Genomic DNA, 22,443 nt, shown 5'->3' on the forward strand with positions numbered 1-22,443 from the left:
GTCAGGAGTAGCTACTAGGAGAGCAGCTAGCTAGCTGCGATGATCCGGAGTAAAGGTTCAGAGCTTGCGGTAGGAATCCGGAGATGTGGTAGAGAAAAGCAGTCCGATATGCTCTGGGTTGATATCACGCTGTGCAGACTGGCAGGAATTGACCGGGCTAAGACTGGCAGATGTCTGAGTTAACGGTGATGACCGCTAGCAGTGGCTAACTGACTACTAGCTAGTAGCTAGTTAGCTGGCTAGCTTCTGAAGGGGGTTCCGGTTCTAAAGTATAAAAAATAGCAGATCCATACCACATTGGTTGAGGCGGTTTGCAGGAGAGTATGTTCAGTCTGTAGATGGAAATTGAGATTAGAAATATAAAAAATTGATATGAAATATATAAGAAGAAAAACGATATATACATGGGACGGGACAAGACGAAAACAAAACAGACGTTTTGGATTATCATGCTTGCTCTGTCCAAAGTTGCAACCAACTGATTGCAACATTACCGCATAAATTGAGGAGGTCAGTGAAAGGGGGATAAGGTTGGGAACTTGTTTGTCTGCCCTATATTGCAAAACACATTAGGCAGATTTTCTTTGCATAAATAGAAAAATATACCAGTTTCGTTTGAGGATCAAAATGATGACAGCTGCGCCATACAGGTTGAAAAATACCTGGGAAGAGATTTTCGAAGTTCCAATTTCATGGCACATAGTTTTTGAACTGACACTCAAAACAACACTTGATTGAACACTGAGTTTTTTTATTTAAATTATACACAATTCTCGTCACCAACATAATATTATATATATGGGGCATACAACAATTTCAGCACTGCAGAAACAGAGTCATTAGATCATTTATTCTGGTATTGCCCCTGTGTAGCTTGTTTCTGGTCACAGGTTCAGGAGTGGCTGAAAAATCACAACATTCACCTAAACCGACCCTACAAATAGCACTGTTTTGTCATTTGGAAAGCCTTAGTCAATCAATTAATATAATAATACTCTTAGCAAACATATTCATATTTAATTTACAATCTATGAATACTATGAAATTAGAAATGTTCAAAATTAATTTAAGACATCACAGCACAGTTGAAAAATACTCTATGGCACATGGAAATCAAGAAAGGGTGGTCTACTGAGATAGGTAGGATGGGCTGAGAGTAGCTGAGGGTTGGGATTAAAAGTTCATGATCTGCAAGAGTTAGGACTGAAAACGCAATTTATTATGTCAACCGTATATATCTGAGTATCTTTTAATGTGTAATGTGTATCTCAAACTATATTTCTCTCATGTAATACTGTGTATAAAAGTGCCATGTTTGAATAACGAATATGTAACAAAATAGCTGTAAAAAAACAAAAAACAAATGTAAAACAAAGTATGTTTTGTCCTCCGGAGAGGGTGAATGGGCCAATAAAAATTTAATATACAGTGTCTTGCGAAAGTATTCGGCCCCCTTGAACTTTGCGACCTTTTGCCACATTTCAGGCTTCAAACATAAAGATATAAAACTGTATTTTTTTGTGAAGAATCAACAACAAGTGGGACACAATCATGAAGTGGAACGATATTTATTGGATATTTCAAACTTTTTTAACAAATCAAAAACTGAAAAATTGGCCGTGCAGAATTATTCAGCCCCCTTAAGTTAATACTTTGTAGCGCCACCTTTTGCTGCGATTACAGCTGTAAGTCACTTAGGGTATGTCTCTATCAGTTTTGCACATCGAGAGACTGACATTTTTTCCCATTCCTCCTTGCAAAACAGCTCGAGCTCAGTGAGGTTGGATGGAGAGCATTTGTGAACAGCAGTTTTCAGTTCTTTCCACAGATTCTCGATTGGATTCAGGTCTGGACTTTGACTTGGCCATTCTAACACCTGGATATGTTTATTTTTGAACCATTCCATTGTAGATTTTGCTTTATGTTTTGGAACATTGTCTTGTTGGAAGACAAATCTCCGTCCCAGTCTCAGGTCTTTTGCAGACCTCATCAGGTTTTCTTCCAGAATGGTCCTGTATTTGGCTCCATCCATCTTCCCATCAATTGTAACCATCTTCCCTGTCCCTGCTGAAGAAAAGCAGGTCCAAACTATGATGCTGCCACCACCATGTTTGACAGTGGGGATGGTGTGGTCAGGGTGATGAGCTGTGTTGCTTTTACGCCAAACATAACGTTTTGCATTGTTGCCAAAAAGTTCCATTTTGGTTTCATCTGACCAGAGCACCTTCTTCCACATGTTTGGTGTGTCTCCCAGGTGGCTTGTGGCAAACTTTAAACAACACTTTTTATGGATATCTTTAAAAAATGGCTTTCTTCTTGCCACTCTTCCATAAAGGCCAGATTTGTGCAATATACGACTGATTGTTGTCCTATGGACAGAGTCTCCCACCTCAGCTGTAGATCTCTGCAGTTCATCCAGAGTGATCATGGGCCTCTTGGCTGCATCTCTGATCAGTCTTCTCCTTGTATGACCCTTTCTTTCTAAAATTATCTGCCGAAATTGTTGCCACCCCTATTACTAGCCTGTTCAACCTCTCTTTCGTGTCGTCTGAGATTCCCAAAGATTGGAAAGCAGCTGCGGTCATCCCCCTCTTCAAAGGGGGGGACACTCTTGACCCAAACTGCTACAGACCTATATCTATCCTACCGTGCCTTTCTAAGGTCTTCGAAAGCCAAGTCAACAAACAGATTACCGACCATTTCGAATCTCACCATACCTTCTCTGCTATGCAATCTGGTTTCAGAGCTGGTCATGGGTCCACCTCAGCCACGCTCAAGGTCCTAAACGATATCTTAACCGCCATCGATAAGAAACATTACTGTGCAGCCGTATTCATTGATCTGGCCAAGGCTTTCGACTCTGTCAATCACCACATCCTCATCGGCAGACTCGACAGCCTTGGTTTCTCAAATGATTGCCTCGCCTGGTTCACCAACTACTTCTCTGATAGAGTTCAGTGTGTCAAATCGGAGGGTCTGCTGTCCGGACCTCTGGCAGTCTCTATGGGGGTGCCACAGGGTTCAATTCTTGGACCGACTCTCTTCTCTGTATACATCAATGAGGTCGCTCTTGCTGCTGGTGAGTCTCTGATCCACCTCTACGCAGACGACACCATTCTGTATACTTCCGGCCCTTCTTTGGACACTGTGTTAACAACCCTCCAGGCAAGCTTCAATGCCATACAACTCTCCTTCCGTGGCCTCCAATTGCTCTTAAATACAAGTAAAACTAAATGCATGCTCTTCAACCGATCGCTACCTGCACCTCCCCGCCTGTCCAACATCACTACTCTGGACGGATTTGACTTAGAATACGTGGACAACTACAAATACTTAGGTGTCTGGTTAGACTGTAAACTCTCCTTCCAGACCCATATCAAACATCTCCAATCCAAAGTTAAATCTAGAATTGGCTTCCTATTTCGCAACAAAGCATCCTTCACTCATGCTGCCAAACATACCCTTGTAAAACTGACCATCCTACCAATCCTCGACTTTGGCGATGTCATTTACAAAATAGCCTCCAATACCCTATAGCCCCATATACTACCCACCATTGCGACCTGTACGCTCTCGTTGGCTGGCCCTCGCTTCATACTCGTCGCCAAACCCACTGGCTCCATGTCATCTACAAGACCCTGCTAGGTAAAGTCCCCCCTTATCTCAGCTCGCTGGTCACCATAGCATCTCCCACCTGTAGCACACGCTCCAGCAGGTATATCTCTCTAGTCACCCCCAAAACCAATTCTTTCTTTGGCCGCCTCTCCTTCCAGTTCTCTGCTGCCAATGACTGTAACGAACTACAAAAATCTCTGAAACTGGAAACACTTATCTCCCTCACTAGCTTTAAGCACCAACTGTCAGAGCAGCTCACAGATTACTGCACCTGTACATAGCCCACCTATAATTTTAGCCCAAACAACTACCTCTTTCCCAACTGTATTTAATTTTTATTTATTTATTTTTCCTCCTGTATTTATTTTTATTTCTACTTTGCACATTCTTCCATTGCAAAACTACCATTCCAGTGTTTTACTTGCTATATTGTATTTACTTTGCCACCATGGCCTTTTTGCCTTTACCTCCCTTCTCACCTCATTTGCTCACATTGTATATACACTTGTTTATACTGTATTATTGACTGTATGTTTGTTTTACTCCATGTGTAACTCTGTGTCGTTGTATCTGTCGAACTGCTTTGCTTTATCTTGGCCAGGTCGCAATTGTAAATGAGAACTTGTTCTCAACTTGCCTACCTGGTTAAATAAAGGTAAAATAAAAAATAAATAAATGAGCTGAAAGTTTAGAGGGACGGCCAGGTCTTGGTAGATTTGCGGTGGTCTGATACTCCTTCCATTTCAATATTATCGCTTGCACAGTGCTCCTTGGGATGTTTAAAGCTTGGGAAATCTTTTTGTATCCAAATCCGGCTTTAAACTTCTTCACAACAGTATCTCGGACCTGCCTGGTGTGTTCCTTGTTCTTCATGATGCTCTCTGCGCTTTTAACGGACCTCTGAGACTATCACAGTGCAGGTGCATTTATACGGAGACTTGATTACAGACAGGTGGATTGTATTTATCATCATTAGTCATTTAGGTCAACATTGGATCATTCAGAGATCCTCACTGAACTTCTGGAGAGAGTTTGCTGCACTGAAAGTAAAGGGGCTGAATAATTTTGCACGCCCAATTTTTCAGTTTTTGATTTGTTAAAAAAGTTTGAAATATCCAATAAATGTCGTTCCACTTCATGATTGTGTCCCACTTGTTGTTGATTCTTCACAAAAAAATACAGTTTTATATCTATATGTTTGAAGCCTGAAATGTGGCAAAAGGTCGCAAAGTTCAAGGGGGCCGAATACTTTCGCAAGGCACTGTACATACAAAGAAAAATAAAGACAGAAAGTCCATCCACTTCGCATGTATCCCAACCTTGAAATGGTTTACCAAAGTCCACAGAATCTGTTAAATTTAAAATAGAATTATTGTTGGTGTGGTGGGTGTTTTGAGGTATTAGTAGCAGTCATTCAAATAAGTGCAAATAGTATGCAAAAGGAATTAAGGGGATCATGTTACATTTGTATTGTAGTTGGCGGAGCAACACAGTTATATTCAACATTTCCTTTAGTGCAAGTTTTGAAAACACAACCTTTTAATTTTTTTATTTAACCTTTATTTAACTAACTAACTTCTTTGGGATAGGGGGCAGCATTTTCACTTTTGGATGAAAAGCGTGCCCAGAGTAAACTGCCTCCTCCTCAGTCCCAGATGCTAATATATGCATATTATTATTAGTATTGGATAGAAAACACTCTGAAGTTTCTAAAACTGTTTGAATGATGTCTGTGAGGATAACATAACTCATATGGCAGGCAAAAACCTGAAGAAATCCAAACAGGAAGTGGGAAATCTTTGGTTTGTAGTTTTTGAACTCAGCCCCTATCTAATACACAGTGGGATATGGGTCATTTTGCACTTCCTAAGGCTTCAACTAGATGTCATCCATCTTTAGAATGTTGTTTCAGGCTTCTACTGTGAAGGGGGGCCGAATGAGAGGGGATTGAGTCAGAGGTCTGGCTGCAGCCTCGATCTCAGTCACGCGCATGAGAGGTAGCTCTCGTTCCATTGCTTTCCTACAGACAATGGAATTCTCCGGTTGGAACATTATTGAACATTTATGATAAAAGCATCCTAAAGATTGATTCTATACTTAGTTTGACATGTTTCTACGACCAGTAATATAACTTTTTTGATATTTCGTCCGACCTTTCCGCTGGAAGTTGCACGCGCGTTTTTCGATTTGTTTACCAAACGCCCTAACAAAAGGAGGTGGTATATTGACATTATTGTGGAACTGGGATTCCTGGGAGTGCATTCTGATGAAGATCATCAAAGGTAAGTGAATATTTATAATGCTATTTCTGACTAATGTTGACTGCGCAACATGGCGGATATTTATTTTGGCTGGTTTGGGTTCTGAGCTCCGTACACAGATTATTGCATGGTATGCTTTTTCCAGTCATAGAGAGGTTAAGAACAAATGCTTAATTACAATGACGGCCTACCCTGGCCAAACCCTGACGACGCTGGGCCAATTGTGCACCGCCCTATGGGACTCTCAATCACGGCCAGTTGTGATACAGCCTGAAATCAAACCAGGGTCTGTAGTGACGCCTTGAGCACTGAGATGCTGTGCCTTAGACCGCTGCGCCACTTGGGAGCACCTTGACGAAACAGACACGATATACTAGCCTATGCCAATTAAAGACTACTTGGAACAACAGCTTAACCGATTTCGGAACATCAACTGCATTGACATTCATGAAAATGTGTTTAGTGTGTGCATAATGAATGAGTACATTTTATGCTCTTCCTAACATCCCAGAAGGAAGTTGTGTACCAGTATTAACTGTCAGAATACCTCAAATTTGGTTAGAAAGAAAAGGCTAATTTACTTGCTATTGGGCTAACAATATTTTCAGACATTATGGAATTTAAATATCTGAAGGGAAAAATGCAATATGGGTATACAGTATTCTTTCATTTTCATAGTACCTCTAAAAATATATTTTTGGGGAGATGTACAGTGCTTTCTTTCCTCCAGACGTGTTGTTGGCATTCAGGCCAAAGAGTTCAATCTTGGTTTCATCTGACCAGAGAATCTTGTTTCTCATGTTCTGAGAGTCCTTTAGGTGCCTTTTGGCAAACTCCAAACAGGCTGTCATGTGCCTTTACAGAGGAGTGGCTTCCATCTGGCCACTCTATCATAAAGGCCTGGTTTATGATAGGTTCTCCCATCTCCACAGAGGAACTCTGGAGCTCTGTCAGAGTGACCATCGGGTGGTCACCTCCCTGACCAAGGCCCTTCTCCCCCGATTGCTCAGTTTGGCCCGGCGGTCAGCCCTAGGAAGAGTCTTGGTGGTTCCAATTTTCTTCCTTTTAAGAATGATGGAGGTCACTGTGTTCTTGTGGACCGTCAATGCTGCAGACATTTTTTGATACTCTTCCCCAGATCGGTGCCTCAACACAATCCTGTCTCGTAGCTCTACGGACAATTCCTTTGACCTCACAGCTAAGTATTTTCTCTGATATGCACTGTCAACTGTGGAACCTTATATAGACAGGTGTGTGCCTTTCCAAATCATTGAATTTATCACAGGTGAACTCCAAATAAATTGTAGAAACATCTCAAGGATGACCAATTGAAACCGGATGCTCAATTTTGAGTCTCATAGCAAAGGATCTGAATACTTATGTAAATAATGTATTTCTGTCATTATGGATTATAGTGTGTCGATTGATGAGGAAAATGTTTTATTTAATCCATTTTAGAATAAGGCTGTAACGTAACAAAATGTGGAAAGAGCGAAGTTGTCTATATACTTTCCGAATGCACTGTATATCATAGAGGTTAAATATAATACATGTTATTCATATGCTCTATTTGATGTATCAACTACTAAGTCATTTTATAAACACTTCAAATATGCCTGTAAGTGCTACCAGATGTGCATGGGCTTCATTGCCTCATGGTGAAAACAGGTCATTACATGGTAAATACGGTAGCCTAAATTTCACATACAGATAATGCTTTAAATTGTCTCTAGAACGTAAAAGCTCTGGACTCTACAGCTGTAGCCCTTTCCACTCACAGACCTTGCCATCTCGAATACGGGTTGAAAATGTCTGATTTTATCATTGATAAGCGCTTAAATTGGAATGCAGTTGCTGTACAGTAACATGCTGTACATGACGTCAGAGCTGACTTTCTCGGGTTCACAGCGTTGTATGGGTTTTGATTGACAACAGTTATAAACTTGAGCACCGCGCGATACAAGAAGATGCTCCCATCCCTCCTGCTAATTGGGCTACTTTTGCACATTTGTTATGTCTGAGTGAGGGAAATGCTGTAAATAGAGAGGAGTCAATGTGTTTTAAAAGATGAGACATTGAGCATCAAAATGAATACCGGTCTAATTTTATACAAGCAAACGAAACACTCGTGAGTCCAAATGTGAACTTTACATTTCCATATTTGAAAACTTATGGCATTTACAGTATCAAGGTTTATGATCGCTATGTTTGATCCGCGGTTATAAGGATGACATGTCCCAAACAGAATGAGCTGATGTTTGTGATATTGTGAAGAAAATTCCCAGCGGAGCCCGCACTTGAATGCTCTCATGACTCTAACCACACCAACATTACAATCAGTTTGAATGAAGTGCCTTTAGAAAGCCTAACACTATAAGATCATATTTTATAATTTAGCTAGCCATGTTGGCAATAGAATAAGCTTTCAAATTATGCCCACCTACCCCAATTGCGATTTATAATGGAACATTTTTGGATTTCGTGAACAACAAAAGGCCTGTGTTCCAAACAAAAACTACAAGTGTCCTTGCTTCAGTTGGTCAGTGGCAAAGCTAGGAGAGCTAAAAAAAACACCTTGTTGTTGAAGGCTCTTTCCTTGAGTCGTAAAACTGCATTGGAATTACTTAGGAACTGTGCACACTTTGGAGAGGTGTGTGGCCAATGGGAGACACCAGTTAGACTTCTCACTCAAACCCTTATAATACTTTTTTTTGCACCCAATCCAAAATGTCAATAAATATTCTTATTATGTTACTGAATATATCCAGATTATTTTCTGATTTTGTTATTGACAAATTCTGTGAAAAGTACAGATAATGTAAAATATACATAAAATCAACCGTTTAATGTTTGGATTCAGTCTTGTTTCAGGTGAACTGTTGTGTCCTCGTCTTTGACCTGATAATTTCCTGATAATCTCCAAAGTGTTCTCTTTCAATTGCTGCTATGGTCATGCATTTGCTTCTTATAGTTCTTCTGTTAGAAACATTTACATTTGGCCTCAACCATATAGGCCAATTTCCACGAGTGTGGAAATGTTTACAAAAAAGGTCACGACATGATCAGACATCATGTTGTTACGTCCATCCTGCACACACAGACGCAAACAAGCCATTTTTCCACCGCACTTGTTTGGTATCTGAAAGCCATTAGCTTGAATTAGATATTTGCTGTCAGAGAAGACAAAAGTGCACTCTCCTTTGGTCATCAGCAATTATCCCATATGAAAGATTCCAAATTAGAGGCTGGGATAATTTGCCCTAGTCTTTACAGAAACATACATTTCCCTAATTGCATATAATTGTGAAGTGTGTTCTTGGCATAGCTGGACGTAATTGCGGACAACCACTATAGCGTCCAACGGCTCAAAAGAACTCCTTATCCAATCATGAACCCCGGCGCAGCAACAAAACCTCTCATCCAGGCTGTATCACATCCGGACGTGATTGGGAGTCCCATAGGGCGGCGCACAATTGGCCCAGCGTCTTACGGGTTTGGCCGGGGCAGGCAGTCATTGTAAATAAGAATTTGTTCTTAACTGACTTGCCTAGTTGAATAAAGGTTAAATAAATGTTTTTTTTTAAATTACCTTCCTCTCTATTGTCTATCACAGTGCCATCCGTTTTGTCACCAAAGCCCCATATACTACCCACCATTGCGACCTGTATGCTCTTGGTGGCTGGTCCTCGCTTCATATTCATCGCCAAACCCACTGGCTCAAGGTCATCTATAAGTCTTTGCTAGGTAAAGCCCCGCCTTATCTCAGCTCACTGTTCACCATAGCAACACCTGCCCGTAGCACGCGAACCAGCAGGTACAGTTGAAGTCAGAAGTTTACATACACTTAGGTTGGAGTCATTAAAACTCGTTTTTCAACCACTCCACAAATTTCTTGCAAACAAACTATGGTTTTGACTAGTCGGTTAGGACATCTAATATGTTCAACAATTGTTTACAGACAGATTATGTCAATTATAATTCACTGTATCACAATTCACAATTCCAGTGGATCAGAAGTTTACATACACTAAGTTGACTGTGCCTTTAACCTGTAGTGACACCCCATCCCGTGAACGGGACCGTTGTCATCATCTGACACTAATTAGCATAACGCAACGGACATAAATCTTCCTAGAAAATATTCCTATTCATGAAAATCACAAGTGAAATATATTGGAACACAGTTTAGCCTTTTGTTAAACACCCTGTCATCTCAGATTTTCAAAATATGCTTTACAGCCAACGCTAGACAAGCATTTGTGTAAGTTTATCATAGCCTAGCATAGCATTATGCCTTGCTAGCAGCAGGCAACCTTGTCACGGAAATCAGAAAAGCAATCAAATTAAATCATCTACCTTTGATGAACTTCGGATGTTTTCACTCACGAGACTCCCAGGTAGACAGCCAAAGTTCATTTTTTCACAAAATATTATTTTTGTAGGCGAAATAGCTCCGTTTGTTCTTCACGTTTGGCTGAGAAATCGCCCGGAAATTGCGGTCACCACAACGCCGAAAAATATTCCAAATTAGCTCCATAATATCGACGTAAACATGGCAAACGTTGTTTAGAATCCATTCTCAAGGTGTTTTTCTAATATCTATTCGATAATATATCCGTCGGGACAATTAATTTTTCACTAGGACCGATTGGAATAATGGCTACCTCTATATTTTACGCGAGAATCTCTCTCGGAGCCACCATGTGACCACTTACGCAATGTGGCCGCCTATGGCTATTCTTCAACAGAAGTGCGTAAAACTTCGCCACAATGCTGTAGACACCTTGGGGAATACGTAGAAAGCGTAAGCTGGTTGATGGAACATTCACAGCTGAATAGGGAGTCATTGGAAAGCAGGGCTTTCAGAACCTGGGGCACTTCCGGATTGGATTTTTCTCAGGCTTTTGCCTGCAACATCATCTTTACAGTTTTGAAAACGTTAGTGTTTTCTATCCAAAGCTGTCAATTATATGCATATTCTAGCATACTTTTAGCCATACAAAACTACAAACCTCAGATTTCCCACTTCCTGTTTGGATTTTGTCTTAGGTTTTTGCCTGCCATATGAGTTCTGTTATACCCTCAGACATCATTCAAACAGTTTTAGAAACTTCAGAGTGTTTTCTATCCAATAATACTAATAATATGCATATATTAGCATCTGGGACAGAGTAGGAGGCAGTTCACTCTGGGCACTCTATTCATCCAAAAGTGAAAATGCTGCCCCCTATCCCAATTAAACAGCTTGGAAAATTCCAGAAAATTATGTCATGGCTTTAGAAGCTTCTGATAGGCTAATTTACATCATTTGAGTCAGTTGGAGGTGTACCTGTGGATGTATTTCAAGGCCCACCGTCAAACTCAGTGCCTCTTTGCTTGACATCATGTGAAAACTAAAAGAAATCAGACAAGGCCTCAAAAAAAAAATTGTAGACCTCCACAAGTCTGTTTCATCCTTGGGAGCAATTTCCAAATGCCTGAAGGTACCACGTTCATCTATACAAACAATAGTACGCAAATGTAAACACCATGGGACCACGCAGCTGTCATACTGCTCAAGAAGGAGACACGTTCTGTGTCCTAGAGATTAATGTACTCTGGTGCGAAAGATGCAAATAAATCCCAGAACAACAGCAAAGGACCTTGTGAAGATGGTGGAGAAAACGGGTACAAAAATATCTATATCCACAGTAGAACGAGTCCTATATCGACATAACCTGAAAGGCCACTCAGCAAGGAAGAAGCCACTGCTACATAACTGCCATAAAAAGCCAGAGAACGGTTTGCAACTGCACATGGGGACAAAGATTGTACTTTTTGGAGAAATGTCATCTGGTCTGATGAAACAAAAATAGAACTGTTTGGCCATAATGACCATTGTTATGTTTGGAGGAAAAAGGGGGAGGCTTGCAAGCTGAAGAACACCATCCCATCCGTGAAGCACGGGGGTGGCAGCATCATGTTGTGGGGGTGCTTTGCTGCAGGAGGGACTGGTGCACTTCACAAAATAGATCGCATCATGATGGAGGAAAAGTATATGGATATATTGAAACAACATCAGGAAGTTAAAGCTTGGTCGCAAATGGGTCTTCCAAATAGACAATGACCGGATGCATACTTCCAAAGTTGTGGCAAAATTGTGAAGGACAACAAAGTCAAGGTATTGGAGTGGCCATCACAAAGCCCTGACCTCAATCCTATAGAGATTTTGTGGGCAGAACTGAAAAAGCATGTGCGAGCAAGGAGGCCAGCAAACCTGACCTAGTTACACCAGCTTTGTCAGGAGGAATGGGCCAACGTTCACACATCTTATTCTGGGAAGCTTGTGGAAGGCTACCTGAAATGTTTGACCCAAGTTAAACAATTTAAAGGCAATGCTACCAACTACTAATTGAGTGTATGTAATCTTTTGACCCACTGGGAATGTGATGAAAGAAATAAAAGCTGAAATAAATCATTCTCTCTACTATTATTCTGACATTTCACGTTCATAAAATAAAGTGGTGATCCTCACTGACCTAAGACGGAGTTTTACTAGGATTGAATGTCAGGAATTGTGAGGTATGTATGTAAACTTCCGGCTGCAACTGAATATTTCACTGGTCATCCCCAAGCCAAACCCTCCTTTGGCCGCCTTTCCTTCCAGTTCTCTACTGCCAATGACTAGAACAAATTGCAAAAATCACGGAAGCTGTAGTCTTATATCTCCCGCACTAACTTTAAGCATCAGCTGTCAGAGCAGGTCATTGCACCTGTACACAGCCCATCTGTAAATAGCCCACCCAACTATCTCATCCCCATATTGTTATTTATTTTTTTGCTCCTTTGCACCCCAGTATCTCTACTTGCACATTCATCTTCTGCACATCTATCACTCCAGTGTTTAATTGCTAAGTTGTAATTATTTCACCACTTTGGCCAATTAATTGTCATACCTTCATTTGCACACACAGTATATAGATTTTTTTATTGTGTTATTGACTGTACATTTGTTTATCCCATGTGTAACTCTGTTGTTTGTGTCGCACTGCTTTGCTTTATCTTGGCCAGGCCAGGCAGTTGTAAATCAGAACATGTTCTCAACTTGCCTACCTGGTTCAATAAAGGTATAATTAAAAATAAAATTGACAGGGCCTTTCAAAAAGGCCAGTCTGAAGACCGCTCCCACTGGCCAATTAGGGTAGATTTCTATCTACTGGCCCCTCACAGAAATGACTGCCCAATGGTTGCGCTCCCCCTGGACAAGTCAGAGTTTATATTTTTGTTTCTGTTCTAAATTAAAATAGTACATAGTTTTCCGCGGAGTCTTTTTTTTAAATGATGATGTCTTTTTTAAAATGTTTGCTACTTCAGTAGGTGATGTAGTTCACGCTGGAGATATTACCGTACTATTCATAAAGCAAAACTATTGCTGGAAAATGGTAATGTGGTCAATTTGGAGTGGTATGAATTGTTCATTGGCTGGTTAAGACAGAGCAGCAGTAACACTCCTGCCTCTGCTCAGAAATACTTTGTATGAAGCTTTGAACTGACCTGACCTGACACAAACTACAAACCCATACTGTGTATACAACAGTATGGCTATAGTCACACATTAGGTGGTTCCTTATTAAATGTAAGACGCTTGATAAATAGAGCCCCTGGTGAGCCCTCTGATGAGCACCTTTGCCCTCTGCTCTCTCCCCAGTGTCTATCAGCTGGTTGTGAAAGAGGAACGCAAGCAGAAGGTGCGGCGGGCGGCCGACGTGCTGGAGTGCTTCTCCGTCCCGGTCAGCTTCAAGAATGCCTCCATCTTGGATTTGCCCCACTACTTTGCAGCGGAGCTCCCCCCTACATACCTGACTGTGGTGCAGCCTTTCAGTGTAGGTGACAACAAGACCTACAATGGCTACTGGAACCCCCCTCTCTCTCCAGCCAAAAGCTACAGCATTTACTTCCAAGCCCTGAGCAAAGCCAATGGGGTGAGTAGTCATACAATCTTTTCAAGGTCCATCACTGTTCAATGTCCCTCACTGTTGTATGATGTCTAAATGCAGATTAGGGTTGTCACAATACTATAATCATGATACTCAGAAGTATCATGACAAGCAAATAAAACATTAAACGGCTTAATTTCTTGAGGAAAACGAGCCTTGTCATTTGGGGTCCTTTTCCCATTTATAACACACCATATTTGACATAAAGCAGGTTTTTATACGACAAAGAGTTTAGTGTGCATCGTGATTTTCTTTTTACCATGACAAATTTAGTATTGTAGTATTGTGATAATGGTATTGTGACACCCCTAATACAGATGTTCAACCTTTTAGTATTACTCACCTTTTGTGTGCAGTGCTGAATCTTGAAAGACCACATTTTTTCATGCTATCTTGAATCATATCAATTTCAGTCTTTTAAAGGTGTAATTTACTACGGGGTGCATGCACGCTCTAGTTCTGTTTTTAAATACAACTAAGATGATATACACTGAATGTACCTAATATTGAGTTGCCCTCAGAACAGCCTCAATTCGTTGGGGCATGGACTCTACAAGGTGTCGAAAGCGTTCCACAGGGATGTTGGCCCATGTTGACTCCAATGCTTCCCACAGTTGTGCCAAGATGGCTGCATGTCCTTGGGGTGGTGGACCATTCTTGATGCACACAGGAAACTGTTGAGCATGAAAAACCCAGCAGTGGTGCAGTTCTTGACACCTACTACCATACCCCGTTCAATGGCACTTAAAGTGCACTCATAAAGGGGCTGACAAAGAATAATGTTCATTATTACACTCAAACGTCTTTCACTAACTCGGTTTCCATCCAATTGGCGACAGATTTTCATGTGAATATTCTCAAATCTGCCTGAAGAAAACATAAGTGACATCAATAAGGGATCATAGCTGTCACCTGGTCAGTCTATGTCATGGAAAGAGCATGTGTTCATAATGTTTTGTACACTCAGTATATGATCTAGTACCACTTGAGGTTTGTTGCACCTTAATTGGGGAGTATGGGCTCGTTCTATTGACTGGAGCAGAATAAGTGAAATGGCAACAAATACATCAAACACATGGTTTCCAGGTGGGTGAAGCCATTCCATTTGCTCCTTTCCGTCCATTATTACGAGCCGTCCTCCCCACAGCAGGCTCCTGTGTCTAGAACAGACCTAACATAATACATACCTGTCAGTCTAGTGAATGTACAATAAAATGGCTAAAGGTATGTCAAAATCCTGACTGTTCTTCTTCGTAGACAGCATGCAAATATGTATAGCTCTCCAGCTCTTTTTAATCGAAAAACAAAATTTGACTATAAAATGGATTTCAAAATAGGTTAAGACCAGAGGACTGTTAAATCATTTTCCACCTCTGCGACTTTGTTTGGCAGGGGGCATCAGCTGGCGTTACAAGCAGCACCTTCCCAATGCTCAAGTTTTCCCAGAATGCAGTTTAGCTTGCCTGAGCGTTGGTCACATCGGCTTCATGATTTGATTGGATATCAGTCAATTCAATCTGAGTTTCAGACTCAGTGAGAAAACACTCAAAACAACATTAGACCATGACCCAGATAAATAAATAAAAAGTAATGCATAAAATATGGATTTCGCTTGGTAGTTTAGACCTGCCATCAAAGATAAGGCATTTATTCCACCTCTCTTGTTCAGTAATTTGTTACTCTGTCGAAACCTCTAGAGGGACGAGTATGTGACTATTTTCCATTATACTTTGCCCCATTAAATTCAGGTTAGAGAACAGATTTTTTTTAGCTTTACATCAAGCTTAACTGTCACTCTGTGGCTTCAAGGTACGGCAGCCCATCATTATTTCATTTAAGTTTTTTTTTCCATTTAGCCAGTGTTACAAATGTAGATGCTCAGTGTAAACATGTTGATTACTGTTGCTCACTTATACTCTCCATCTTTTAAGAGACTGCGTAATGTACATACTGACAGTACTGTGCATTTTCCCTTACCCTCTACTACAGCTTGGAATACCAATGAGATTGAGTTGTGCATGATGGCAGCCCCTAGTTTGCTCATCAAGTCTTCTTTCATGGGTGGCATCCTGTAGATGCCATTCTTTCATCCTTCCATTGTGCCAATTAGAAAGAGTACACATCAAATGAGCCAGAGCGGGCTTTTCCAAAGCTATGTGATGCCACCCAAGCTCCCCAACAAAAATGGCATTGCCTTAGGGAGGAGAGTCTAAGTCTGGACAGGGAAAGAGGGAGAGAGTGAGAAACGTAGTGGGAGAGACAGTGGAAGAGAGAGAGAGAGATGGGTAGAGGGACGCTCTGTCCCCCAGTACAGACGAGCTGCCAGCTGATACCTCAGCCCATGCTGGTGCCAACTGCAGGCTCCATCTCTCCTGGCACTGCCAATTGCACTCGAAACAACCCTCCTCCCCCAGGCTCCTTCCTTGAGACCAGCCGCAGTGACCAGACTTTAACTCTGCATTGTTGGAAAAGGACCCAGAAGTAAGCGTTTCACTGTTTGTCTAAGCCGGTTGTTGAATGTGACAAATAACATTTGATTTGATGCCCTACACAGCAGTGGCGAGGAGGGCGGCCATATTGACTGACTGGTCATATTTTTGGCAGTTCTTTCCCCCCAGAATGTGATGTTGAGGCTTGACAACTAGGAGACAACACACCTATTGCATTTCCTGTGGTACCAACCACCAGGGAGCAAATGAAAACATTTTTTGTGCTTTTGCCCAACATCTAGAAGTGTTGGCTTTGAAAATGCTGAGGTACAGTTAACAGCAAGCCTGGTTTGAAAACCCCCCCCAGATAAAGCAACATCTCACAGCACAATGCCTCTCTCCTATTACAAGTTTTGTTTTTTCCATGTGTGTTTTGAGGTTGGACTTAACACGTATAGCTCGTTAGCACATACGGCACACTGATGGGTGTCACCTCGTTAGTCACCTGTGCTGGTTACCATCTCGTTAGTGGGAAGATGTTTCACCTTTGCTGGTCCAGGTGCTATTTAAGAGTGGCTGGGTCAGTGCTCCAGTGTCTTGATAGATGTAGAGGGTTAACACCTTTTAGCTCGTGCTTCCTATTTAGATTTTTAGACAAACTATCCTGTATCAGATTTTGTTTTGTGTCACCATTTTGGTTTGTTTCCTGTCATTAAATTCGGTGTGGGTTTTTCTTTTGTTTGCCTTTTGGGCAAATTTAGTGGGTGCTCATGGTGGGTATCTTTTAGGTTCCAATTGTTGTCGCTAGTCAACTTATTTATTTTATTTTATTCTGTCTCTTGTTTTTGTTCAGTCGTTCAGGGACAAGGTGTAAATATCAAGTAATTTCAATACATCAATCAGTATACAAAATGTAGCTTCACTGCAAATTTTTACCTTTAGTTCCTGGAAAGGCTAAATTAGGACATGTTTAGACAGACTGGTGATGTGAGCTCTCTAGGACAGCGTGGATGTCTGTGTCTCCTACAGCGGTTCAACCAGCTGCACCACAGGGACTTGGTATTCAGCTCAGGCTAGCGCTCTTAGCCACAAGATGTCTTCCAACTAGAGACCTGCATCTGCAACTCAGCCAAGCAGCATTTAAACAACCGCCTGTAAAAAACGTTCCAGGATAAGACTATAAATTAACGCTACTTTATTAACATTACTGCTTCATACTGTTGTGGCTTGCTAATTAACATCCCAGTGAAAAAGCTTTTGCATATGGCTGCCTCCTTTCAGGTCTAGGCCATGCATAAGAAGTTTTGTCAAACAGGTTAGCGATGGTGAATGGGGAATTCTCCTCTGGCTTTCATAACATTTTTTCGATGGTTGGCCAGGTGCTTTGAAATGGAGGGCATGCTTATCAAGAATGCCCTAGAACTCAGGTGACATTGGTGACACTTTTTTTTGATTGCTCAAGCTTCTGTTATTGTGTTCCTCAGCCAACTAACACTCAAGGGAGGTGGTTCATAAAAACGTTTATGATAACTTATCAGCCACTGTAAAGTAGAGGGAATAAACACAGCAAGTTGATATCACAATTAATGTAGAGTTATATGGAGAGTAACATTAAATTGAGAAAAGGGTGCTCCGTCTCTCTGTTAAATATGCACTACTGTAAGATATTTTAGTCATACTACACTTAGTCATTTTGTCATTTTTGAAGCATCTGCATGACCCTCGTTGACAGTATACTACAGTTCCCAGGGTGCATTTCACCTCCCAGGATGCAATGCACCGCCCAGTCTGCAGTTCTCTTAGCTGGCTAGCAAGCCCAGATGAAGCTTGTCATAAGTTATGAGTGCATTTTACATTACGATTGTAATCATATTATAATGCTTGCATCAATATCATGCTGTATATATGTTAATGGCATTGTCACCAATCAAATGCATTTCACAAAAATAATTCAAATTTAGATGCTAATGAATGCTAGACATAAGTTACAGTATCTGTTGGTTAGCTACCATGCTAGCTAGCTAGCCCGACTGCTACAGCCGTAAAAATAATAATAATGTTTGCAACAATAACAGCCAAGTTTAAGCTTAGCGACTGTCTTAAGGATCGGCATTCCGTCAATGGGACCGTTGTAAATCATGCAGCTCCTTGTGTCACGAATGCAGATTTTAGAGAAACAACAAATGTTGGTACATTTTAGTGTCACATCAGCTGAAAGCTTACATTCTTGTTAATATAACTGCACTGTCCAATTTACAGTAGCTATTACTGCGAGAACATGCCATGCTAGTGTTGGAGGAGAGCTTACAACAAAACACTTTTTCACATCGATAGGTTTGATAAATTCACCTCTGAAGGTGAAATGTGTACTTACATTCTGAAATCTTGCTCTGATTTATCATCCAAAGGGTCCCAGAGATAACATGAATTGTCGTTTTGTTAGATAAAATCCTTTTTAAAATCCTAAAAAGGTCCATATAGCATGCACAATTGATTTTGTATTATCACTTGTTCAATTTGCAAATAAAGGAATCTGTGAAAATCTAACCCTAAACATAGTTTCAAATGTTTCATCACATTCGTATGTATTCCTCAGAGATCCTAGAACGTAACCAGACATCACTAGATCATTAGGGGTGTGGTATATCCTATAGGACACCAAATTTGATGACGCGGCCGGTCTTCATTTGATCTACTGTATCTTTGTCAAATAAGCACCAATCGGTGTCAATCAAAGCTAGCTAGATAGCCAATGAGCTGGGCTTTATGGGAGTATACAGAAACCTGTGTGCCTTTTCCTTTTGGACAAAAATTATATGAATATTCAGAGTTATGAAGTTATGAAAACTGGTTGTTTTGCAAATGTTTAACTTATGATATGGCTACTAATAATGGAAAAGTTCAATCAAAGTTCAAGTATACAGATTTGACGATATTCTTGCAAAAAAAATGTAATATGAATGCAACTGTCTCCTTCACGATTTGCCAAATGTACCTGGGTGACTTCACACTAAATGTCATGTAGTTTGCTCATACTTCAAGTTATCCATCTGAAACGTTGCACATACACTGCTGCCGTCTTGTGGACACCATTGGAATTAAAACCAGAGTGATGGCTAGAACTGGAACCTTTTTCTTGCATTTCAAAGATGGTGGTAGAAAAAAAAACGTTTTTTTGTGTATTTTCTTCTACCAGATCTATTGTGTTTTATTCTCCTACATTCAATTCACATTTCCACAAAATTCAAAGCGTTTCCTTTCAAATGGTACCAAGAATATGCATACCCTTGCTTCAGGGCCTGAGCAACAGGCAGTTATATTTAGTATGTTATTTTAGGCGTAATTTGACAAAAAGGGGGCTATCCCTAAGCAACCATCCACATAACATGTAGGCCTGAACCACATTTATTATGAAATGTACAGGCAAATCACTATGGAATCCTGTCTCTCATGACTTGAAGACTGTGTCTTTGATTCTAACATTAACAATGCTAGATAGCCAAGTAGCTTACCCTGCTGCATCTGAAATTAAGTGGTTTTAACATTAAAAGCCAAATACAGCCTTTGCACCTGTCGAAGGCAACGACCCAACAACACTGTAGGCCTATTGGAACGAATAAAAGTAAGATGTTTCTTCACTTTGAAAATGTAGGCTATTTGGAAAGGCCAAGGGAGCTGCAACTTCGTTGGTGATGGTGGTTTTGCCGAATGGAATCATGGGTGTTTGATCCTTGAACAACAGAAAAATATTGGAGTAAGCTGACTATAAATATCATTCTATAGGTTTTTGAGTGCCTATTTAAAATATTTACAGATGTTATTACACCAAGACAACCAGAGCAACATATACAGTAGCAAGGAGTTCCAATATGATCAGAAAACTACAGATGGGTTGTATCGACAGCTGAAAATGACTGTCCATCATTTATTTTATTTGTCATCTCGGGGATCCTACTCTGGTTTTGCCCATTCTAAACAGTCAATAGACATGAAATCATAGAATTGCACTAAAACAATGTAGGGCATCACTAAATACTTCATAGTAACAACCTAATTGTTAAAGTGTTGGAGTTGCCCTATAAGAAGTTAATCTCTGAGGGATTCTTACACAGGCCATATCAGGATCATCTAAGAGTTGCTTTTAGAATCTAAAATCTTAGATTATTCCAAATGTCCTCTCTCTCTCTGTGTCATAGAAATGGAACAAGAATATCTCAATGATATAGGCAAGCGCCACTATTATTTCCCCCTATTTTCCAGGTTTTTCTATCAGCTCTTGGCCACTGCTCTCCCCCCTTCCTCCCCTCTCTATCTTTCTCACCTTTCTTTTATAAGCTGGCTTGATGCTGAGGTGGGGTTTCAATTCCACCCCTGTGCCCACAGGCTCCAGACCTGGCCCAGTTTGGGGATACACACACTGGGTGTCTGATTAAGATAAAGAGGGTGCATGTGTGCGCGTGCACAGAGCTGGAATAGGGTGGGGGGCCTGTGGATGGATGATTTGAGGCCGAAGGGGCAGGCGATGGGTTGTTCTCCCCTGGGCTCCACGCAAGGCTGGGTTTGTGAAGGCAGACTGTGGGAGGTTTACACACCAGTGAGAGATGAGAGCGATAGAGGGGGAGGAAGGAGAAACCGAGACGAAGGGAAAGAGGAAGGAAAGAGAAAAATACAGGAATCATAGGGCTGCTGAGTGTGCCCTGATGCTGAATTGATGTGACTATCAGAAGTGAAATGGCATTGCGGTGGATAGGCATAAGCAATTCCTCCCAAAGTTCAATTCTCCCCCAAAGTTCAGTGTCTGGGTTATGGTATCACTGAGTGTACAAAATGTTAAGAACCCCTTCCCCCCTTTGCCCACAGAACAGCCTCAGTTCGTCGGGGCATGGACTCTACAAGGTGTTGAAAGCATTCCACAGGGATGTTGACTCCAATGCTCCCCACAGTTGTGTCAAGATGGCTGGATGTCCTTTGGGTGGTTGACCATTCTTGATACACATGGGAAATTGTTGAGCGTGAAAAACCCAGCACCATTGCAGTTTTTGACACAAACTGGTGCGCCTGTCACCTACTACCATACCCCGTTTAAAGGCACTTAAATATTTTGTCTTGCTCATTCCCCCTCTGAATGGCACACATATACAATCCATGTCTAAATTGTCTCAAGGCTTAAAAATCATTTTTTAACCTGTCTCCTCCCATTCATCTACACTGATTGAAGTGAATTGAACAAGTGGCATCAATAAGGGATCATAGCTTTCACCTGGATTTACCTGGTCATAAAAAGAGCAGGTGTCCTTAATGTTTCGTACACCCAGTGTATAAATGACTGGACAATTCAAATTTAGGAGAATCTCTTATATAACGGTTTAATGTGATTTATAGCAACCTGTTAATGTTTTCTACACTCAATGTATATGCCTGTGCTTTTGTGTGGAGTGTGGATCTTTTCGGACCTAAGCAGATGCTTTTATCTCAAGAAAGAGACACGTTAAAGGGGCACTCATAAAGGGCTGTCAAAGAAAAAATGTCATTATTACACTTTTACAAGACATCTTTCACTAGCTAGGTTTCCATCCAATTGGCGCCAGATTTCCATGCCAATATGAAAACATCTGCATAAAGATAACTTTAAAAATGTTCCACCAAACGGACTTGTTATGGATAAAAATGAGATGTGTGATGACGTACCGATAGTTTTGTCACAAAAACTGTTGCGTTAAATAGAAAATGTGTGAAAATGTGTCTATTCTTGGCACATGCGTTATAGCCAACAGCTCACAGATATAGTGCAGTACATTTTGGGTAGTGTAACTTATAACATAATAATTTCACTTATTTGAACATTCTGTCATAAAGAGCACATGTTCAACATTTTCCCATCTCAAGGGGTTAAAAATAAAAGACTATAATAAATGGCAATAAAGTTCCATTAGATTAACAGGGTTGAGGCTTTCATCTTAAATCAACCATAAATCTCCTTGTGACAGAGGGATGGAAGCTTGTTGTGTGCAATGGGGAGAGGCAATTGAATGTAAGCTTAACAACATTTTTTAAATTCAATATTTCTAGCCTATCTATGGATAATAGAGTTGACATGTTATATTCGACTCGCTCAATTTTCCACCACAAAACACAAGAAAATGACCAAAGAGAGCAGAAACA

General features: G+C 40.8%; 1 protein-coding gene across 7 annotated transcripts in view; it reads left to right on the top strand.

The window, feature by feature from the left end:
* ptprt (protein tyrosine phosphatase receptor type T) overlaps window positions 1-22,443 on the top strand; it is a 415,965-nt gene that overhangs the window by 292,366 nt on the left and 101,156 nt on the right. For all 7 annotated transcript variants that reach the window (XM_042301053.1, XM_042301087.1, XM_042301062.1 and 4 more), the window contains exon 12: window positions 13,564-13,837. In XM_042301053.1, the coding sequence (XP_042156987.1) occupies window positions 13,564-13,837 (274 nt within the window). The remainder of the gene's footprint in view (window positions 1-13,563; window positions 13,838-22,443) is intronic.

Source organism: Oncorhynchus tshawytscha, linkage group LG02 (genome assembly GCF_018296145.1).
Source record: "Oncorhynchus tshawytscha isolate Ot180627B linkage group LG02, Otsh_v2.0, whole genome shotgun sequence".
In the NCBI taxonomy this organism is placed as follows: Eukaryota; Metazoa; Chordata; class Actinopteri; order Salmoniformes; family Salmonidae; genus Oncorhynchus; species Oncorhynchus tshawytscha.